General features: G+C 55.5%; 4 protein-coding genes across 4 annotated transcripts; 2 read left to right on the top strand and 2 right to left on the bottom strand.

The window, feature by feature from the left end:
• The first annotated feature begins 339 nt into the window (after window positions 1–339).
• Window positions 340–1,064, top strand: DACRYDRAFT_22611 (uncharacterized protein). The gene is made up of 2 exons (XM_040772884.1): window positions 340–866; window positions 920–1,064. The coding sequence occupies exons 1-2, from the start codon at window positions 413–415 to the stop codon at window positions 946–948; spliced, it is 483 nt and encodes a 160-aa protein (XP_040628383.1). The 5' UTR covers window positions 340–412; the 3' UTR covers window positions 949–1,064.
• Window positions 1,065–2,129: 1,065 nt separating this feature from the next.
• DACRYDRAFT_22610 (uncharacterized protein) lies at window positions 2,130–4,264 on the bottom strand (the record flags this gene model as incomplete). The annotated part of the gene is made up of 2 exons (XM_040772883.1): window positions 3,724–4,264; window positions 2,130–3,677 (listed from the first exon to the last, which is right to left on the bottom strand). Coding segments are annotated over exons 1-2 (1,340 nt in total), but the record flags the coding sequence as incomplete, so codon positions are not given.
• A 1,243-nt stretch (window positions 4,265–5,507) lies between these two features.
• DACRYDRAFT_67382 (TPR-like protein) lies at window positions 5,508–6,966 on the bottom strand. Its single transcript, XM_040775844.1, has 4 exons — window positions 6,823–6,966; window positions 6,552–6,760; window positions 6,289–6,434; window positions 5,508–6,122 (listed from the first exon to the last, which is right to left on the bottom strand). The coding sequence occupies exons 1-4, from the start codon at window positions 6,935–6,937 to the stop codon at window positions 5,744–5,746; spliced, it is 849 nt and encodes a 282-aa protein (XP_040628381.1). The 5' UTR covers window positions 6,938–6,966; the 3' UTR covers window positions 5,508–5,743.
• Window positions 6,967–7,120: 154 nt separating this feature from the next.
• DACRYDRAFT_22608 (2-phosphoglycolate phosphatase) lies at window positions 7,121–9,268 on the top strand. The gene is made up of 7 exons (XM_040772882.1): window positions 7,121–7,310; window positions 7,357–7,448; window positions 7,496–7,950; window positions 8,006–8,492; window positions 8,544–8,652; window positions 8,722–8,957; window positions 9,010–9,268. Exons 1-4 carry the CDS (start codon window positions 7,169–7,171, stop codon window positions 8,211–8,213), a joined length of 897 nt encoding a protein of 298 aa, XP_040628380.1. The 5' UTR covers window positions 7,121–7,168; the 3' UTR covers window positions 8,214–8,492; window positions 8,544–8,652; window positions 8,722–8,957; window positions 9,010–9,268.
• The last annotated feature ends 3,489 nt before the right edge of the window (window positions 9,269–12,757 follow it).

Here is a 12,757-nt window from a genome sequence, read left to right as displayed (position 1 = left end):
CCGTGTACTCGAGTTAGACGACATTCTTGCCGTAGAAGCCAAGAATCGAGTCGAAGATATTCACATGTATCTAGACAATGATGTTACCCCACCACCTTCTACACTTCAACAAGCGCCAATGCCTTCAAGTATCCCGCTGCGCACATCTTGGCCGTCCCTACGGCATCTTTCAGTCTTCATGCAGCAAGGAGTCGAGTCGGTTCAAGGCATAGCGAATCTCATCAGCAAGGTAGACACTATCGAGACCTTGCATCTTGAAGGCTGGCCCACAGAGCCGTACATTCCCCCACTGGATGCCCCCACGCTGCCGCATCTTCGATCTATCCAACTCGTGAACGTCTTCGCCTTTGACTGTGGCGTCATCCTGTCCAGTTTTACTGCGCCACGATTGCGGTCGCTCGAAGTCTTATTAATGAGCGGGGAAGAAGAAGGACTGCCTACAACCCTCACAGCGGCGTGCGCCTCGAACCTTGCCAGCATTCGGGAGCTCTCCCTGCTGGGAAGATTGCGCGCCGTTATCCTGCAAAGCATCCTGCGCGCAACGCCATTCACGACATCGCTCAGTCTCGCGTTCAAAGACCGGCAGCACTCTGCATTCACACACGTCGACTTCCTGCGAGTCAGCGAGGCTACTCCCCTGGACCGGATCTACGTACCGGCTCTCGAGATGCTCAGGATCGACCATCAGATGTTCTGGGTCGACCCGCTTGTTCAGCTCGTTCAGAGCAGGAAGAACGTTCCGGTTGTGGCGGATCTCAAGATGATTGGAGTCCCGATGGAGTTTGCGGTGGACAATGCGCAGCTGCTTCAGCCGCTGCGAGACCTTGCTGTGGAAGTTGTGGGCTGGGAGCCTGGATCTGTTCCTTGTGTGTCCTTTTACTCAACACGTGTGCTGATAGATATTGATCCATTGAACCAGATTTCTTGGACAAACGAAGACGTATCTGATCAAAATAAACAATCGTAAAAGAGCGCGTATAGCTCGCGACACATGTCTTGTAAATCCTTGGTGTATCCCTGTATTGCTCGTTGCTTGTTGTATGGGTTTGACGGTTCGATCTCCCCCTGTCATCTCGCTAACGTTCCAAATATCATCCTAATACATTCATCCTGTAAGGTTATCCGCTGAAACGCACACGTGCATCACTGTAACGACTGCATTGATGAACGGAATAACACAACATAGTCAAACGGAAACGACAAGAGCATACAGCTTATAGTGCCATACCGGCATGGCCTGTTCTAACATGGGTTTTTGTTGTATGAACCTTCCAAACGGGAGGCGCAAGGTGCAAAGTTGTTCGAATATCAAGAAAAGAAGGAAAACCAATCAAACACGTTTCTGAGAAGAAGGTTTAGAAGTCGAGCAAGAACCAAATCCGAGCACGAAGAATTTACGGCGCCGCATCGAAAAATTTGACCATCTCGCCAACCTTAGCCGTCTTCTTCCCCGCTCGGACCTCCTTCAGCCCCTCAGCGCTCTGCACGCCCTTGCCTACTTCCTTCACCTCCTTGCGTATAACAAGTGGGTCGACGAACCCCAGGCCGACCTGCTTGGGCCGCGTGTGCGTAGGGGGGATCTTGATAGGCGCTGGGTTCTGGGTGGTCAGAGGGGCGTAGATGCTGTGCGGCCGAGGACGGGGCCGGGTAGTGGTATAGAACCCAGTCTGCTTCGTCCCGGCCGAATCTGTGCTCTTGGTGCCGTTGCTGCTCACGCTTGGCGGCGGGGAGATCTTGCCCGTCTGGGTTTGGGGGACAGAAACACTCGCAGAAGCCGTATGAGAGCGGTATGGCCTCGGCCTGGCAAGAGGCAAGTTCTTCTCGGGGGAAGGCTCGAACACTTCAGTGCCAGGAGTATCAGGGGTAGGGAGCAACGCCCTCCCCTCCCCACGTTCCCTTTCGTCCTTCTTCGCGGACTTCTGGTCCCCCTTCCCGCCTAGAGCGGCGGTGTAGCGTTTCCTCCCCCCTCCAGGGCTGGGGTTCGCGTTTGACTCCCTCTCTTCACGGGGAAGCTTGAGATTCGCGGTCGGGCTCACCCGAGGGCTCGCGTCGGGAGTCGCGTAGTCCCCTATCGGTCTGGGGAGGTGTCCCCGCCCTGCGAGGGGAGTGGTCCCGGGGCTGGGGGTGCGGGGGATCGCGCTCCCGTCCAGAGCGGGGTTGAGGTTGAGGCTGTCTTTCCCGGCAGGAAGGGAAAGAGCAGCTGGAGGCGGGGTATGCGGAGCTGTGTCCTCTGCCGAGCCAGATCCGGAATGCAGCGAATGCGCGGCTTCCGTCGCGTCGGAAGCGATGCTGCTAGCTGCGTCGCCCTCCTCTGCTTCCTCCTCCGTCTCTTCTCCTTGGCTCTGGTGGTGTTCGTGGTGACCCTCAGGAAGACCATAAACCTCGGCGTCTGAGTCTCCCGTCCGGCCGGAAACGTCGCTCCTCGCGAGGGACGTGTTGCGGGAGACGTCAGCCGGATCGGTGCCAGAGAGGAACATCTTGCTATAGTCCGTAAGGGTGTCCGCGAGTCCTGTCAGACTCACGCGGTCTTCTTCTACCTTGGGGGCTGCCAGTCTTCCCTGAACGGGCACAGGCGCAGGAATAGGAGTGCGGGAGAGAGGGCGAGCAGGGGCAGGGGTAGGCTTCTCCGCCACCTCCGCCTTCTCACCCTTCGCCCTCGCCCTCAAGTCATCCTCACTACTCTTCACACCCGAGACCACCCTCGCAACCCTACTCTCCCTCACCTCCCCCTCAGGAGGCAAAGCATGTTCCTTCCTCCAAGCGCTATTGATCGCCCTGCCCAGTTCCGTATCCTCCGGTGCCGGAGGAGCCGAGGCCCTCAGAGCGGTCGTAACGTTCTTAAGCTCTTCGAGCCCATGGCGAAGCTGACGAACACCCTGTTCTGCCCCGTCCCACGCAGATTCCCGGCCGACGATGTATTCTTCCACTTCGCGCATGCGGTCCTCTAGGGCACGGACGTGGGCTACGGTCCACCGCTCGAGCTTTTCCAGCCGGGCAGCCATGGATTGGACCGATTCGGGAATGTTTAGGGCACCGGTGGGAGTGTGGGAGAGGTAGGGCGAGCGAGGGGCGGCGGAGAGGAATGACGGGGCTGGAGAGCGCTGGTTCCCCAATGGAGGAGGTGCGTGGAGTGGTGTGCCAGGGGCGGAGAGTCCACCGGACGCCTGAGATGGACGGGGAGGGGGAAGACTCTGCGTGCGCGGACGCGAGTGGTCCGGCGGGCCAGTCGTAGGTGGGCCGTCGAGCGACATACGCCCTGCAGTTCCGTTCAGGAGGGCGAAGGCCGGGTCGTCAGCTTTGTCCCCCTTGGCGGGCCAGGCCTTCCCTTCCTTGTCCTTATCTTTGTCCTCTGAGCGGGACGAGAACCAGCTCGTTCCCTTCTGTGCCCCCGCCGCACCAGCGGACCCGCTCCTCTTCCTCAGCCTGCGCGACTCGAGCGCGATCTGCTGCGCTGGGGTGAGCTCTTTGCCGGTCTCGTCCAACTGGGGCTGGAGAGACCGGTCTTTGTTTGGCGTTAGGCGGGCTCTGGCCGCCGTCCACCAGGAGGGGTTGCCCGACTTGGGCGTGCTGGGCGTCGTGGGCGCGGGCGCTTGGGGGTTGGTGACAGGCGGGCCAGAAGACTGTAGCATGCGTAGCACCTCATCTTCCATATTCTGGCGGTCAATCTCGTTCGGCGACTGTAACCAATCAGCACCGCACCAAGCAACAGAGCAGGGCCTTTACCTGGGACACCTTCCGCCCATTCCGTTCCGAAGCAAGTATGCGCTCCGCCTCACGCCTACTCTCCTCCTTCGCCCTCCTAGCCTCAAGCTCAATCTCTTCGTCCGTCATTCTCCCCTGCTTGCCAGTCACGTACCCCGCCACGGCGCCCATGATCCCTCCACCCCCACTCCTGCCCTTACGGTCTCCCCAAGGATCGTCCTCGAGGCCGTAGGTCTCGTCTCCCGACTCACTCCCCTCACCTGGAGATCCGGGGATATACATGCCCCGCCTATGCGGGTCGTTCTGCGGTGTGACGCGTCCGTTCCCTTTGCCCTTGCCGTTCCCAGATACGGGTGGGGCGAAGAAGTCCCTATTCTCTGGTAACCCGAGCGGTTTAGGCGGAGGAGCACCCACACTCTCCCTCCTTGGCCCGGAAGGAGAAGCACGAGGAGGCGGCTGCGCACCAGGCAAGTGGTGGGCCATCGTCTGCGCCGGTTGGGGGTAGGAGTAGGGGTAGGGCATCGTCCCCCCTGGTGTTGGGGTTTGTGACCAGTTTGGAGGAGGAGGTGGTGGTGCGAGTGTGTATGTTGTGCTGTGTGTACCTGGTTTGCGGGTTGTCATTCTGTTGATGTTGTTGATGTTGGTGGTGGTGGTGGTGGGAGAGAAGAAGGAGGAGGAGGAGGAGGAGAAGAAGAGAGAGAAGAGGCGCTGAAGGATTGTATCCGAATTGCGCGGATGAATTGAACAAAGAAACCGACGCGTAACGGAATCAAATGAACAGGAACGCGTTATATCACGTGATAACAGCGTGACTCAATTGAACAGAATGGACCCTGACAGTCATCATTTAATTTATTTCATAATTCTGACAATGACAATATCAAAGGAAACGTCGTACGCAATTTTATATCGCTCATTTCACAGCTCATTTCGTAGAATAGCGAATATACAACACTTTATAGCAACGCAGAATGAACATCTGCAGCGTACGAAAGCAGATCTAGAAAAACTGGACTCTCTCCGGCAGCGAGTCCGCTCAAGTGCAGAACTCTTTCTCGCCAATATCGATTCAGAAGTACGCCCACTCCCTCCCGTCCACTCCTCAAGCGCTAACATCAGACAGCTAAAGGATCCCGCATTCCATCGTCCTCCAGCTCAGTACCTCCATGTACCGGAAATTGACTGGTCCCTCCTTCCCCCTTCTACGACCTTCCCTCCCAAACGCACACTTCTAGACCTGAGAGAGCCCCACCCATTGAGGGAGAAACTAGATGCACTCGCGCAGGAAGTCGGGCTTCCCCCGGTGGGCCGGACTGGGTATAGGGATCACCCGTTGGAGCAGGAGCAGGAGCAAGAGCAGGAGCAGGAGCTGCAGTCGCCTGCAGGGCAGACGGATTCGCCAGGAGAGGAAGTGACAGAGACAGGGCAAGCAGAAGATGAGGCAGCCGACTGGCCTGAAAGCCTGTTCGACACTTCTTCCGAGTCAGAACCCGATGTCCGAGCAGTCCGGTTCTCCCTCCTCTCCCCCATCCCCCCCGCCTCGGTCCTAGGCCCCCGCGGCCGCCCCCGGAGCACAACCCACTCCCTCCCCTGGTCCACGTCCGAACACCGACTGCTCGAGTCCCTCCTTCCCCAGATCCCTCCGGGTACAAGACAGCGCTGGGCGGCCGTTTCTCGCGCGATGAGGGAACGGGGGGTGGACAGGAGCGCCAGGCAGGTTGCTAGTCGGGTGCAGAAGGTACTGGAGGGGTTTAGAAGGGCGGGGGTGGGCGTGGAGGGGTGGTGGGGCGCTGCTGAGGGGGGAGGGGAAGTAGCAGGGGAGGGGAAGGGAAAGAGAGGGAAGGAAGATGCAGAGAACGAGGAAGAGGAGGAAGAGGAGGAGCAAGAGCGGATGGTCAAGAAGCCCAAAACTGGGCGGACGAAATTAAGCGGCAGGAGAAAGACTCATTAGCCAGGTATCGACTGCTCTTCGTACTCTATCCCGTATCCCGTACTCTGTATCATATGCGTCTGAATCTAGCATCCCTACCCCCAACCCCGCTTACGCACCCAACCACCTCCGCACCGCCTTCTTCCCCTCTACACAAACCCCCTCCCCGTCATAAGCCTCCAACACCCTCTCCGTCGCGCACTCATCCACCAACCCCGGTCTCTCCACCCCCGGCGCTCCACTCTTGCTTTCAAGCTTCTTAGGCGCATACTGTATCCTCCTTATACACTGTTTGACCCCCAGCCACGCTCTCAGTCCCACCCCCTGCCCTGAAGAGGAAGGGACGAGCTCTGTCACTCGGAGGAATTGGGACAGGGCTAGAGGGATATCGCCCCCCGTATACGCGGTTTCCGCGAATTGGAGTGCGTGGAAGGGGTTTTGCGGCGCGAGGAGGAGGGCGTGGGAGAGCGCTTGTAGAGCGTGGTCGTACCTGGCGTAAGGGTTAGCGATGTTCGACGGGAGATGGTACCGGAACCGGCGGGTGGGGGACAAGGGAGGGAAAATGGAGAAGAGCCAAAAGCAGCAGAGGAGAAGCTGCGTAGTAGAGGGATAGCAAGGCACAGGAACGGGGACAAAGAGGGATAGGAGGGACGCACTGGAATATCTCCGTATAGAGGGCCGCGAGCTCCAGCCAACCCTCGAGGTCGTTATAGAACACGTCCAATAGCTGGGTGAGGCTGTCGATCGCTTTTTGTACTTGGTTGAGTTGTTTGTATACTGTTATGAGGCGTTTCCAGATTATCTGCTTGGCATGAGTTGCAGTCCCGCTGTGAAGAAGCGAGAAACCAGAAATAGAGATAAAATAAGATACCCAAAGAGGGTAGACTCGGATATAAAGTGAGTAAAGGACGCAACGCACAAGATTACTCTCTTCCCCCTGTAAGATCTCCTCATACAGCCTCCTCGCCGTATCCAGTTCTCCATCCGCCTCCAGCCTCACCCCCTGCAACATCTCCACTCTCTGCGAGCCCGGGAACCGCTGGTCCAGCTGGGAGAACAATTCCCCGGCTAATGCGGTGTCGCCCATGTCGAGAGCGGCGAGGTAGGTCTGTTCGAGTAAGGGCCATACTGTGTCACAAGATGCGTATTGTGAGTGTTTGTGGGTGATGGAACGGAATGAGGGGGCTCACGGTCATCACCCAACGCACCCGGACTGTGCGTCTGGAGCAGTTTCCTGCCTAGTTTGAGCACCTCATGTGGTGCACGTACGGACTTGTTCCTATATTCTCGTAGAACGGCGGCCATGTTGACGGTCGAGGAGACGTGGAGATGAGGGAGGGGCGTAAGGGATAGACCACGTGACCCCAGTCAGGGATTTGCGCTCGGTAACATCCGGCTTATTTCCCCGGCCAGCCAACATTACATTACCTCATCTACTTATCCCTCCCTAGGTGCACATCTCTTCCTTCAACCACGACTTTTCTATCTCGTTTCCTCTATTCTTGCTATACTTTCTTTTGCTTGCACTCTTATAGAATGGCTTACCTTACTACTCCGGAGGATATTAGCACTCTCCTCAAATACGACACCTTTCTGTTTGACTGCGACGGTGTTCTCTGGCAAGGGGATGTCCTTATCCCCGGTGCAAAAGAAGCACTCGCTTTCCTCAGGGAACAAAGTTCGTCTCATCACACTTCTCTGCGTTGAAATATCATTGTTTTCAGAGAAACGCATCATCTTCGTAACGAACAACGCTACCAAGAGCCGGAAAGCGTACAAGAAAAAGTTCGACGTCCTCGGGATCGAGGCTACCGAGGTGTCTCCCTTCCCTCCCCCTTCTGAGTCCCATTGACGGTTTTCCAGGAAGAAGTCTTCGGTTCAGCATACGCGACCGCCGTCTACTGCTCAACAGTGCTCAACCTCCAACCCACCGACCGGGTCTACATCATCGGCATGTCCGGGATCGAGGAGGAGCTCTCAGCGGAAGGCATCCAATACACCGGTGGATCCGATCCTCTCGACTGCCGCGCCGGACCATACGAGCTCGACGCGTTCACCGACGACCCGAGCGTCAAAGCGGTCATCGTTGGCCTGGACCAGTATCTCACGTACACCAAGATCAGCAAAGCCCTGCAGTACCTGGTCAGGAACGAAGGGTGCCATTTTATTGCCACGAATGATGATAGCACGTACCCTGCTAAACTGGGAATCCTCCCCGGTGCGGGGAGCATGTCGGCCCCGCTGACGTATATTCTCAAGCGTAGTCCGGTTAGTATCGGCAAGCCGAACAAGACGATGTTAGACTGTATTGTTGCCAAGTGCGTCTTTTCCCTCTCACGTACTCTTCGTATTCGCTGAAAAGTGCTCTCATAGGCAACATCTCGACCGCCATAAGACGCTCATGATCGGCGATAGGCTAGAGACGGACATCAAGTTCGGCATCGAGGGCGGAATTGATACCTGCCTCGTCATGACCGGTATCGCCAAGCCTGAAGATGTCGGGGGGCCCAATGCGAGTGATATCAAGCCTACGTACGTGATGCGCACTGTTGGAGATCTGGTGCAGCTCGCGGATTCGTGATCCGCCCTGAGAAGGGGGGGTTGGACGCTGTGGGAGCGGTAGACGTGCTGCGGGCAGCGGAGTAATCGGACGGTGGATTTGGATTATAGATGTACCAACTTATACCAATAGAAGGATCTTTTTCACCCACTCAACTCCCAGCTCTATTGTGCATTCTTACTGCTTCTTCAGCTCCCTATCCTGCGCCGCGAAATACACGAGCCCATTCATGCCCATAGCAGCATACGACCCTCCCACGTACCCCAGTACCGCCCCATAAGCCGGGGTGAGGGGCCACGCCTACAAACGCGTCAGCTGTTGCGGAAGATGCATGTATGCAAGAGGGCGAACCTGCCAGGGCCGGTCCCAGTCTAGTGCAATTGGGGCTACGCCTGCCCAGGCGCCGACGAGCGTGCCCAGAGCGGGGTAGACGAGGATCCGCTCCAATTCCGTTTCGGTCCTGTGCGCGTGTTAATATTGTTGTGCGCTAGAGGTACCGCAGAGGAGAGGTAGGGAAAGTGGGACGTACACGAACTCGCTGAACAACCGCGTCCACGTGTACCTCAGGACTAAGCTAGCGGTCGAGCTGTCCTGCCTCGGCGGGGGGAGGACGTACTCCGGTACGTAAGCCGTTAGGAGTGAGAGGAGGAGGGAGAGGAGGAATGTATGCGGGAGATGGTGTGTCGTTGGTGCGCCGAACAGGACTATGAGGAGGAAGAAGAGCGGAGTGCTGATGAGCAGGGAGAGGAGGGCGTTCCGTAGCGCCTGGGTGTATGTTATCAGATACAAAGTCATTTGAATAAAGGAAGGGGCGTACAATCCACTCGCTGCTCGGGTTGGCCATACCCTCCTGTTTCGCCCACCGTCGCACACTCCCCGCCCAAGCGCCTACACACCCCCACACCCCTAAGCAGACCCATACAAGCGTCCACGCCGGTGCGGCGGTAATTGGCTCCATCCATGCTGGCTGTGGGTGGTCGAGGCTTGATTTGGCTGGCGGGAGGGGGAAGAAGAGTGAGGATGTGCGTGGGAGGTATATGAGAGTGAAGAGGAGGAGGAGGGTGTGAGGAGGTAAGACGGTGCTGTAGCGTGCGAGGGGAAAGGAGGGACGTTCATTCTGCTTGTTTGCTGCTTGTTGAGAAGTGGAAGGTGCTGATGACTTTGAAGATTTCTTGTTTGCCATACTATGAGCAATTCAGCATTGATATGTTAATGTTGGATGTTCACGTCGAAGGGCAACAAGGACAACAAGGACGTGTCACTTACGGCACCAATCACTCAAATTAATGAGAAACATGTTGGTTTCGTAATGGGAAACTCCAATGCATTTGTACTCAGTGTGTTGCTAATGAATGCGTTCCTTCGAAATGGGTAGGTATTGTCGTGCCTTTTCAGAGAGGGAAGTTCAAAATGGATAAAGAAAGAAAAACACAAAATAAAATGAAATGGTATCCACAGGCAGTTGTCTAAGGGATTGTGTTTCCAATACCCAGGCTATCAAAAGAACGATATAAGAGGACGTGTGAAAAGATGGGAGGGGAGATGGATCATCCTTTGGACGAATTTTGCACGTTGATACGGAAACTTGGTTTGAGAAGCGGAACCGCTGCGACGTGAGAAAAACCTGTATTCCGTCCGTCCAAGCTTTCAACAGTCCAATCTTCTTCTGCAAGCACCTTGGAGCCAAGGGATAAGCGAGTTTTGTGGTATCGGGGTCGCGAGAACCTTATTGCAGCCACGGAGTGGGCAATGGAACCTACCGTCCACTCTATTCTCTGGATTAGCCACAAAGTGAAATGCCAGAAAACGGAAGCGTACAACGATGTTCACATCCCAAACACAGTTCTCTGTCAATTCCAGCGGATACGCGGCGGACCAAGCCGGAGAAATCGGGTTGACAGTGACAACATGGTCGATCATCCACACTTCTCCCAAATTGGCGCCTCTCATCAGCTCGCCGTTTTTCAACTTGGACGGCGGTGCCTCGCCATCCCTGATGCGCCAATACGAGTCTTTGATGATAGTTCGTGTCGAACGCATGTAGTCGATATGCGCAGCTAGGGCGGAGAGCGACTGCAGCGTGGGACAGGCGATCGCGAGCGCATCGAGCGCCGCCTGGAACTGGTCCGGATCGTGGAACTGTGTAAACTGAGCGTGGGAGAGCAAGATCGTCTTGAGCGCTTTGAACTTTCCAAAAGCTTCCATTGTGCCGTCTCGTTGCATCCATTCGAGAAAGAAGCACTGGGCGCTAATCAGATACCGACTGTACGGAATTGATGATGATGACGTACATCAAGCATGTCGCCGCCATAGATGTGGATGTATATCACTTCCGTATATGGGAACGATTCGCTGAGGGTGACAAGATCGAGCTGAGCGAGTGTCTTCAGGCAGAGATGGACATACGTCAACTTGGGTGACGCCTTGCCTGTCCTCTGCAGGAGCTCTGAGAGCTTCTCCGAGGATACTGGAGGACCAATAAGAAAGTCGCAGCCTCTGAGAACGTGTCCAGAGAGCAAAGGGCAAAGAAGTTGGTATCTCCCTCCAATGTGCTCGGCGCTGGCTAAAAGTTCCCTAGACTGAGCTTTTATTGCCCGTAAGGTGGCGTCCGATGGCTCGGCCGTCGACCAGAAAATTAATTCCTTGATAGCGTCCTGTTGTCGCAGGAGCTTTATGGGAAGCTGATCAACAGTGTTGATGTGTAATGTTTTGAGACGGAATGGGCGATCCACCAGGATCTCCATAGCACCATGCCATTGCGCAACAAGAAGATGCCGCTTGAGCCCGGTCATGAGCTCAAGAGCTTCTGAAAGAATCCGCCAGATGGCGCTTTCAAAAGGCTCGTAGCACCGAGAAGTAAGGGTGCCATCCTTATGTTCCAGAGCACGAGTCATAACTGCGACCTCGAGCAAGCGGACATATGATCCCAGGATGGGTTTGCGAAGCATTGATTGACAACATTTGACTGTCATCGTAGGCAGGACAAACTGCAGTCGCCGATACATGGCTCGCTGGGCAATCTCACATAATGCCTTGCTGGCCAATGCACACGACGCCATGTCAGCCTTCGTTTCTGCCAGGTTGACGATCGCATCCAGTACTTCGAAAGGAAGTTCGCGTCCTACTCGCGCGAGTGTCGAAATATTTGCCTTTGCCATGACGGATGATGAGCCCGGTGAAGGAGGAGGGGGGGAAGAATTAAACCCTCACCATCTGTGAGTTCGGCCACTATATAGAAAAAATGGGAAACGAAGCCTTCCGGACAGCTAGCCCCGCAAAGACTGAAGCGGGGTGTGGATGCAGGAAGCACTCGTCTGTATGCGGATACGTGCTTATATTCAGGCTAGTCTCGGTGAGAAGATTGACTCCGCAACCTACTTCTCCGCGTTGACCGACAGGACGCCGGTTCGGCCAGAACGTCTTCTGTATACGGCCACGTCACTTGGACGCTGAGATATTCATGCCGCGATGCCAGCGATTGCGTGTCCTCAAAAGAAACGTCTGCCGATAGGTGCACTCGCAGACGGTAAACCATAAGACCTGAGACGAGTCGGTAAGGAAACCGGAACCAGGCTGCGTACGAGAAGCAGGATCAGTCTGCGATGGAGTCGATTATGTTAATCTTGTCCAGGCCAAGACCCTATCCCTCGATGGTTCATTGTCATGTCTTGGATATGTTTCTTCTGGGCTGAATTATTGTCGCGCGCGCTCGCATCCGGAACACCACAACTCCTCCTTGGCTGGTAAGAAGTTTCGTATCCCGAGGACCTTGATGCTCCTATTATGGTTCGTGGCCCTGAATCAATCTTCTTTGCATCAGTTCCCAGGTCAGAACGGATTTTGACTGAAAGGGGAAAGACTTCTCACAAAATCTTTTCCCGTTCAACCTGCTTTTCTGCGTGGAAAGGTAGCCTCGCCACTCTCGATATGCCCTTCCTTGCTGGTGAACACGACCACATGCTCTATTGAACCCACGAAGGTTCAACGGCCCTCTCATTCAGAACGTGACTGGAGCCTTGTGTCTAGAAGTTAGCTTCTTTTAGCATATATGCTCGCTTTCCTAACACAATCAACGACGTGGCACTTGTCGCAGGTCCATTTTCTGATGTTCCTTGATGTGTGGCGTGCAAATTCTTGTCCATCCCATGCTAGGCAAAGTCTCAGAGCCGTTTTCAGACTATGGCCGGGAAAGTAGCATGTCTCGATGGGTGTGTTGGGGTTCCAGCATGTGACTATCCGGCTCTTGCGAGGTATTTTCTGTGAGACACTCCCTGGTCGGCTCTCCCAGTAAGTTCGGTCGTATTTGTGCTCTTCACGCATTGGGAACGGAAAATCTCCACACGCGGCCTCTGTGGACGCAGTGAACAGGCATCAATTGCGCTGTCACGATGTGATCCATGCCGTTCTTCTCCTGAGAAGCGCTTTGGGGATTGAATGACCGTGTTGACAGACCACATCCTGTAGCAGAACCGGCTTCTCATCAGATTCTATAGTTGTTTTCAAGTTACACCACAGGCAAGCAGCGTGGCTGAACGCGGTTCGATCACACGTAGAAGAAAGTTTGA

Source organism: Dacryopinax primogenitus (genome assembly GCF_000292625.1).
Source record: "Dacryopinax primogenitus strain DJM-731 SS1 chromosome Unknown DACRYscaffold_10, whole genome shotgun sequence".
Taxonomy (NCBI): Eukaryota; Fungi; Basidiomycota; class Dacrymycetes; order Dacrymycetales; family Dacrymycetaceae; genus Dacryopinax; species Dacryopinax primogenitus.
This window is presented reverse-complemented; position numbering and strand designations above follow the sequence as displayed.

What these genes read in the sequence shown, in the direction of transcription:
- DACRYDRAFT_22611 (XM_040772884.1), top strand. Translation starts at nt 413, where the DNA reads ATGAGCGGGGAAGAAGAAGGACTGCCTACAACCCTCACAGCGGCGTGC. An exon ending in GGAGCCTGGATCTGTTCCTT is followed by an intron (nt 867 to 919) that starts GTGTGTCCTTTT and finishes CCATTGAACCAG; the next exon opens with ATTTCTTGGACAAACGAAGA.
- DACRYDRAFT_67382 (XM_040775844.1), bottom strand. Translation starts at nt 6,937, where the DNA reads ATGGCCGCCGTTCTACGAGAATATAGGAACAAGTCCGTACGTGCACCA. An exon ending in GGGTGCGTTGGGTGATGACC is followed by an intron (nt 6,761 to 6,822) that starts GTGAGCCCCCTC and finishes CTTGTGACACAG; the next exon opens with TATGGCCCTTACTCGAACAG. An exon ending in AGGGGGAAGAGAGTAATCTT is followed by an intron (nt 6,435 to 6,551) that starts GTGCGTTGCGTC and finishes CATGCCAAGCAG; the next exon opens with ATAATCTGGAAACGCCTCAT.
- DACRYDRAFT_22608 (XM_040772882.1), top strand. Translation starts at nt 7,169, where the DNA reads ATGGCTTACCTTACTACTCCGGAGGATATTAGCACTCTCCTCAAATAC. An exon ending in TCGGGATCGAGGCTACCGAG is followed by an intron (nt 7,449 to 7,495) that starts GTGTCTCCCTTC and finishes ACGGTTTTCCAG; the next exon opens with GAAGAAGTCTTCGGTTCAGC. An exon ending in TTAGACTGTATTGTTGCCAA is followed by an intron (nt 7,951 to 8,005) that starts GTGCGTCTTTTC and finishes GTGCTCTCATAG; the next exon opens with GCAACATCTCGACCGCCATA.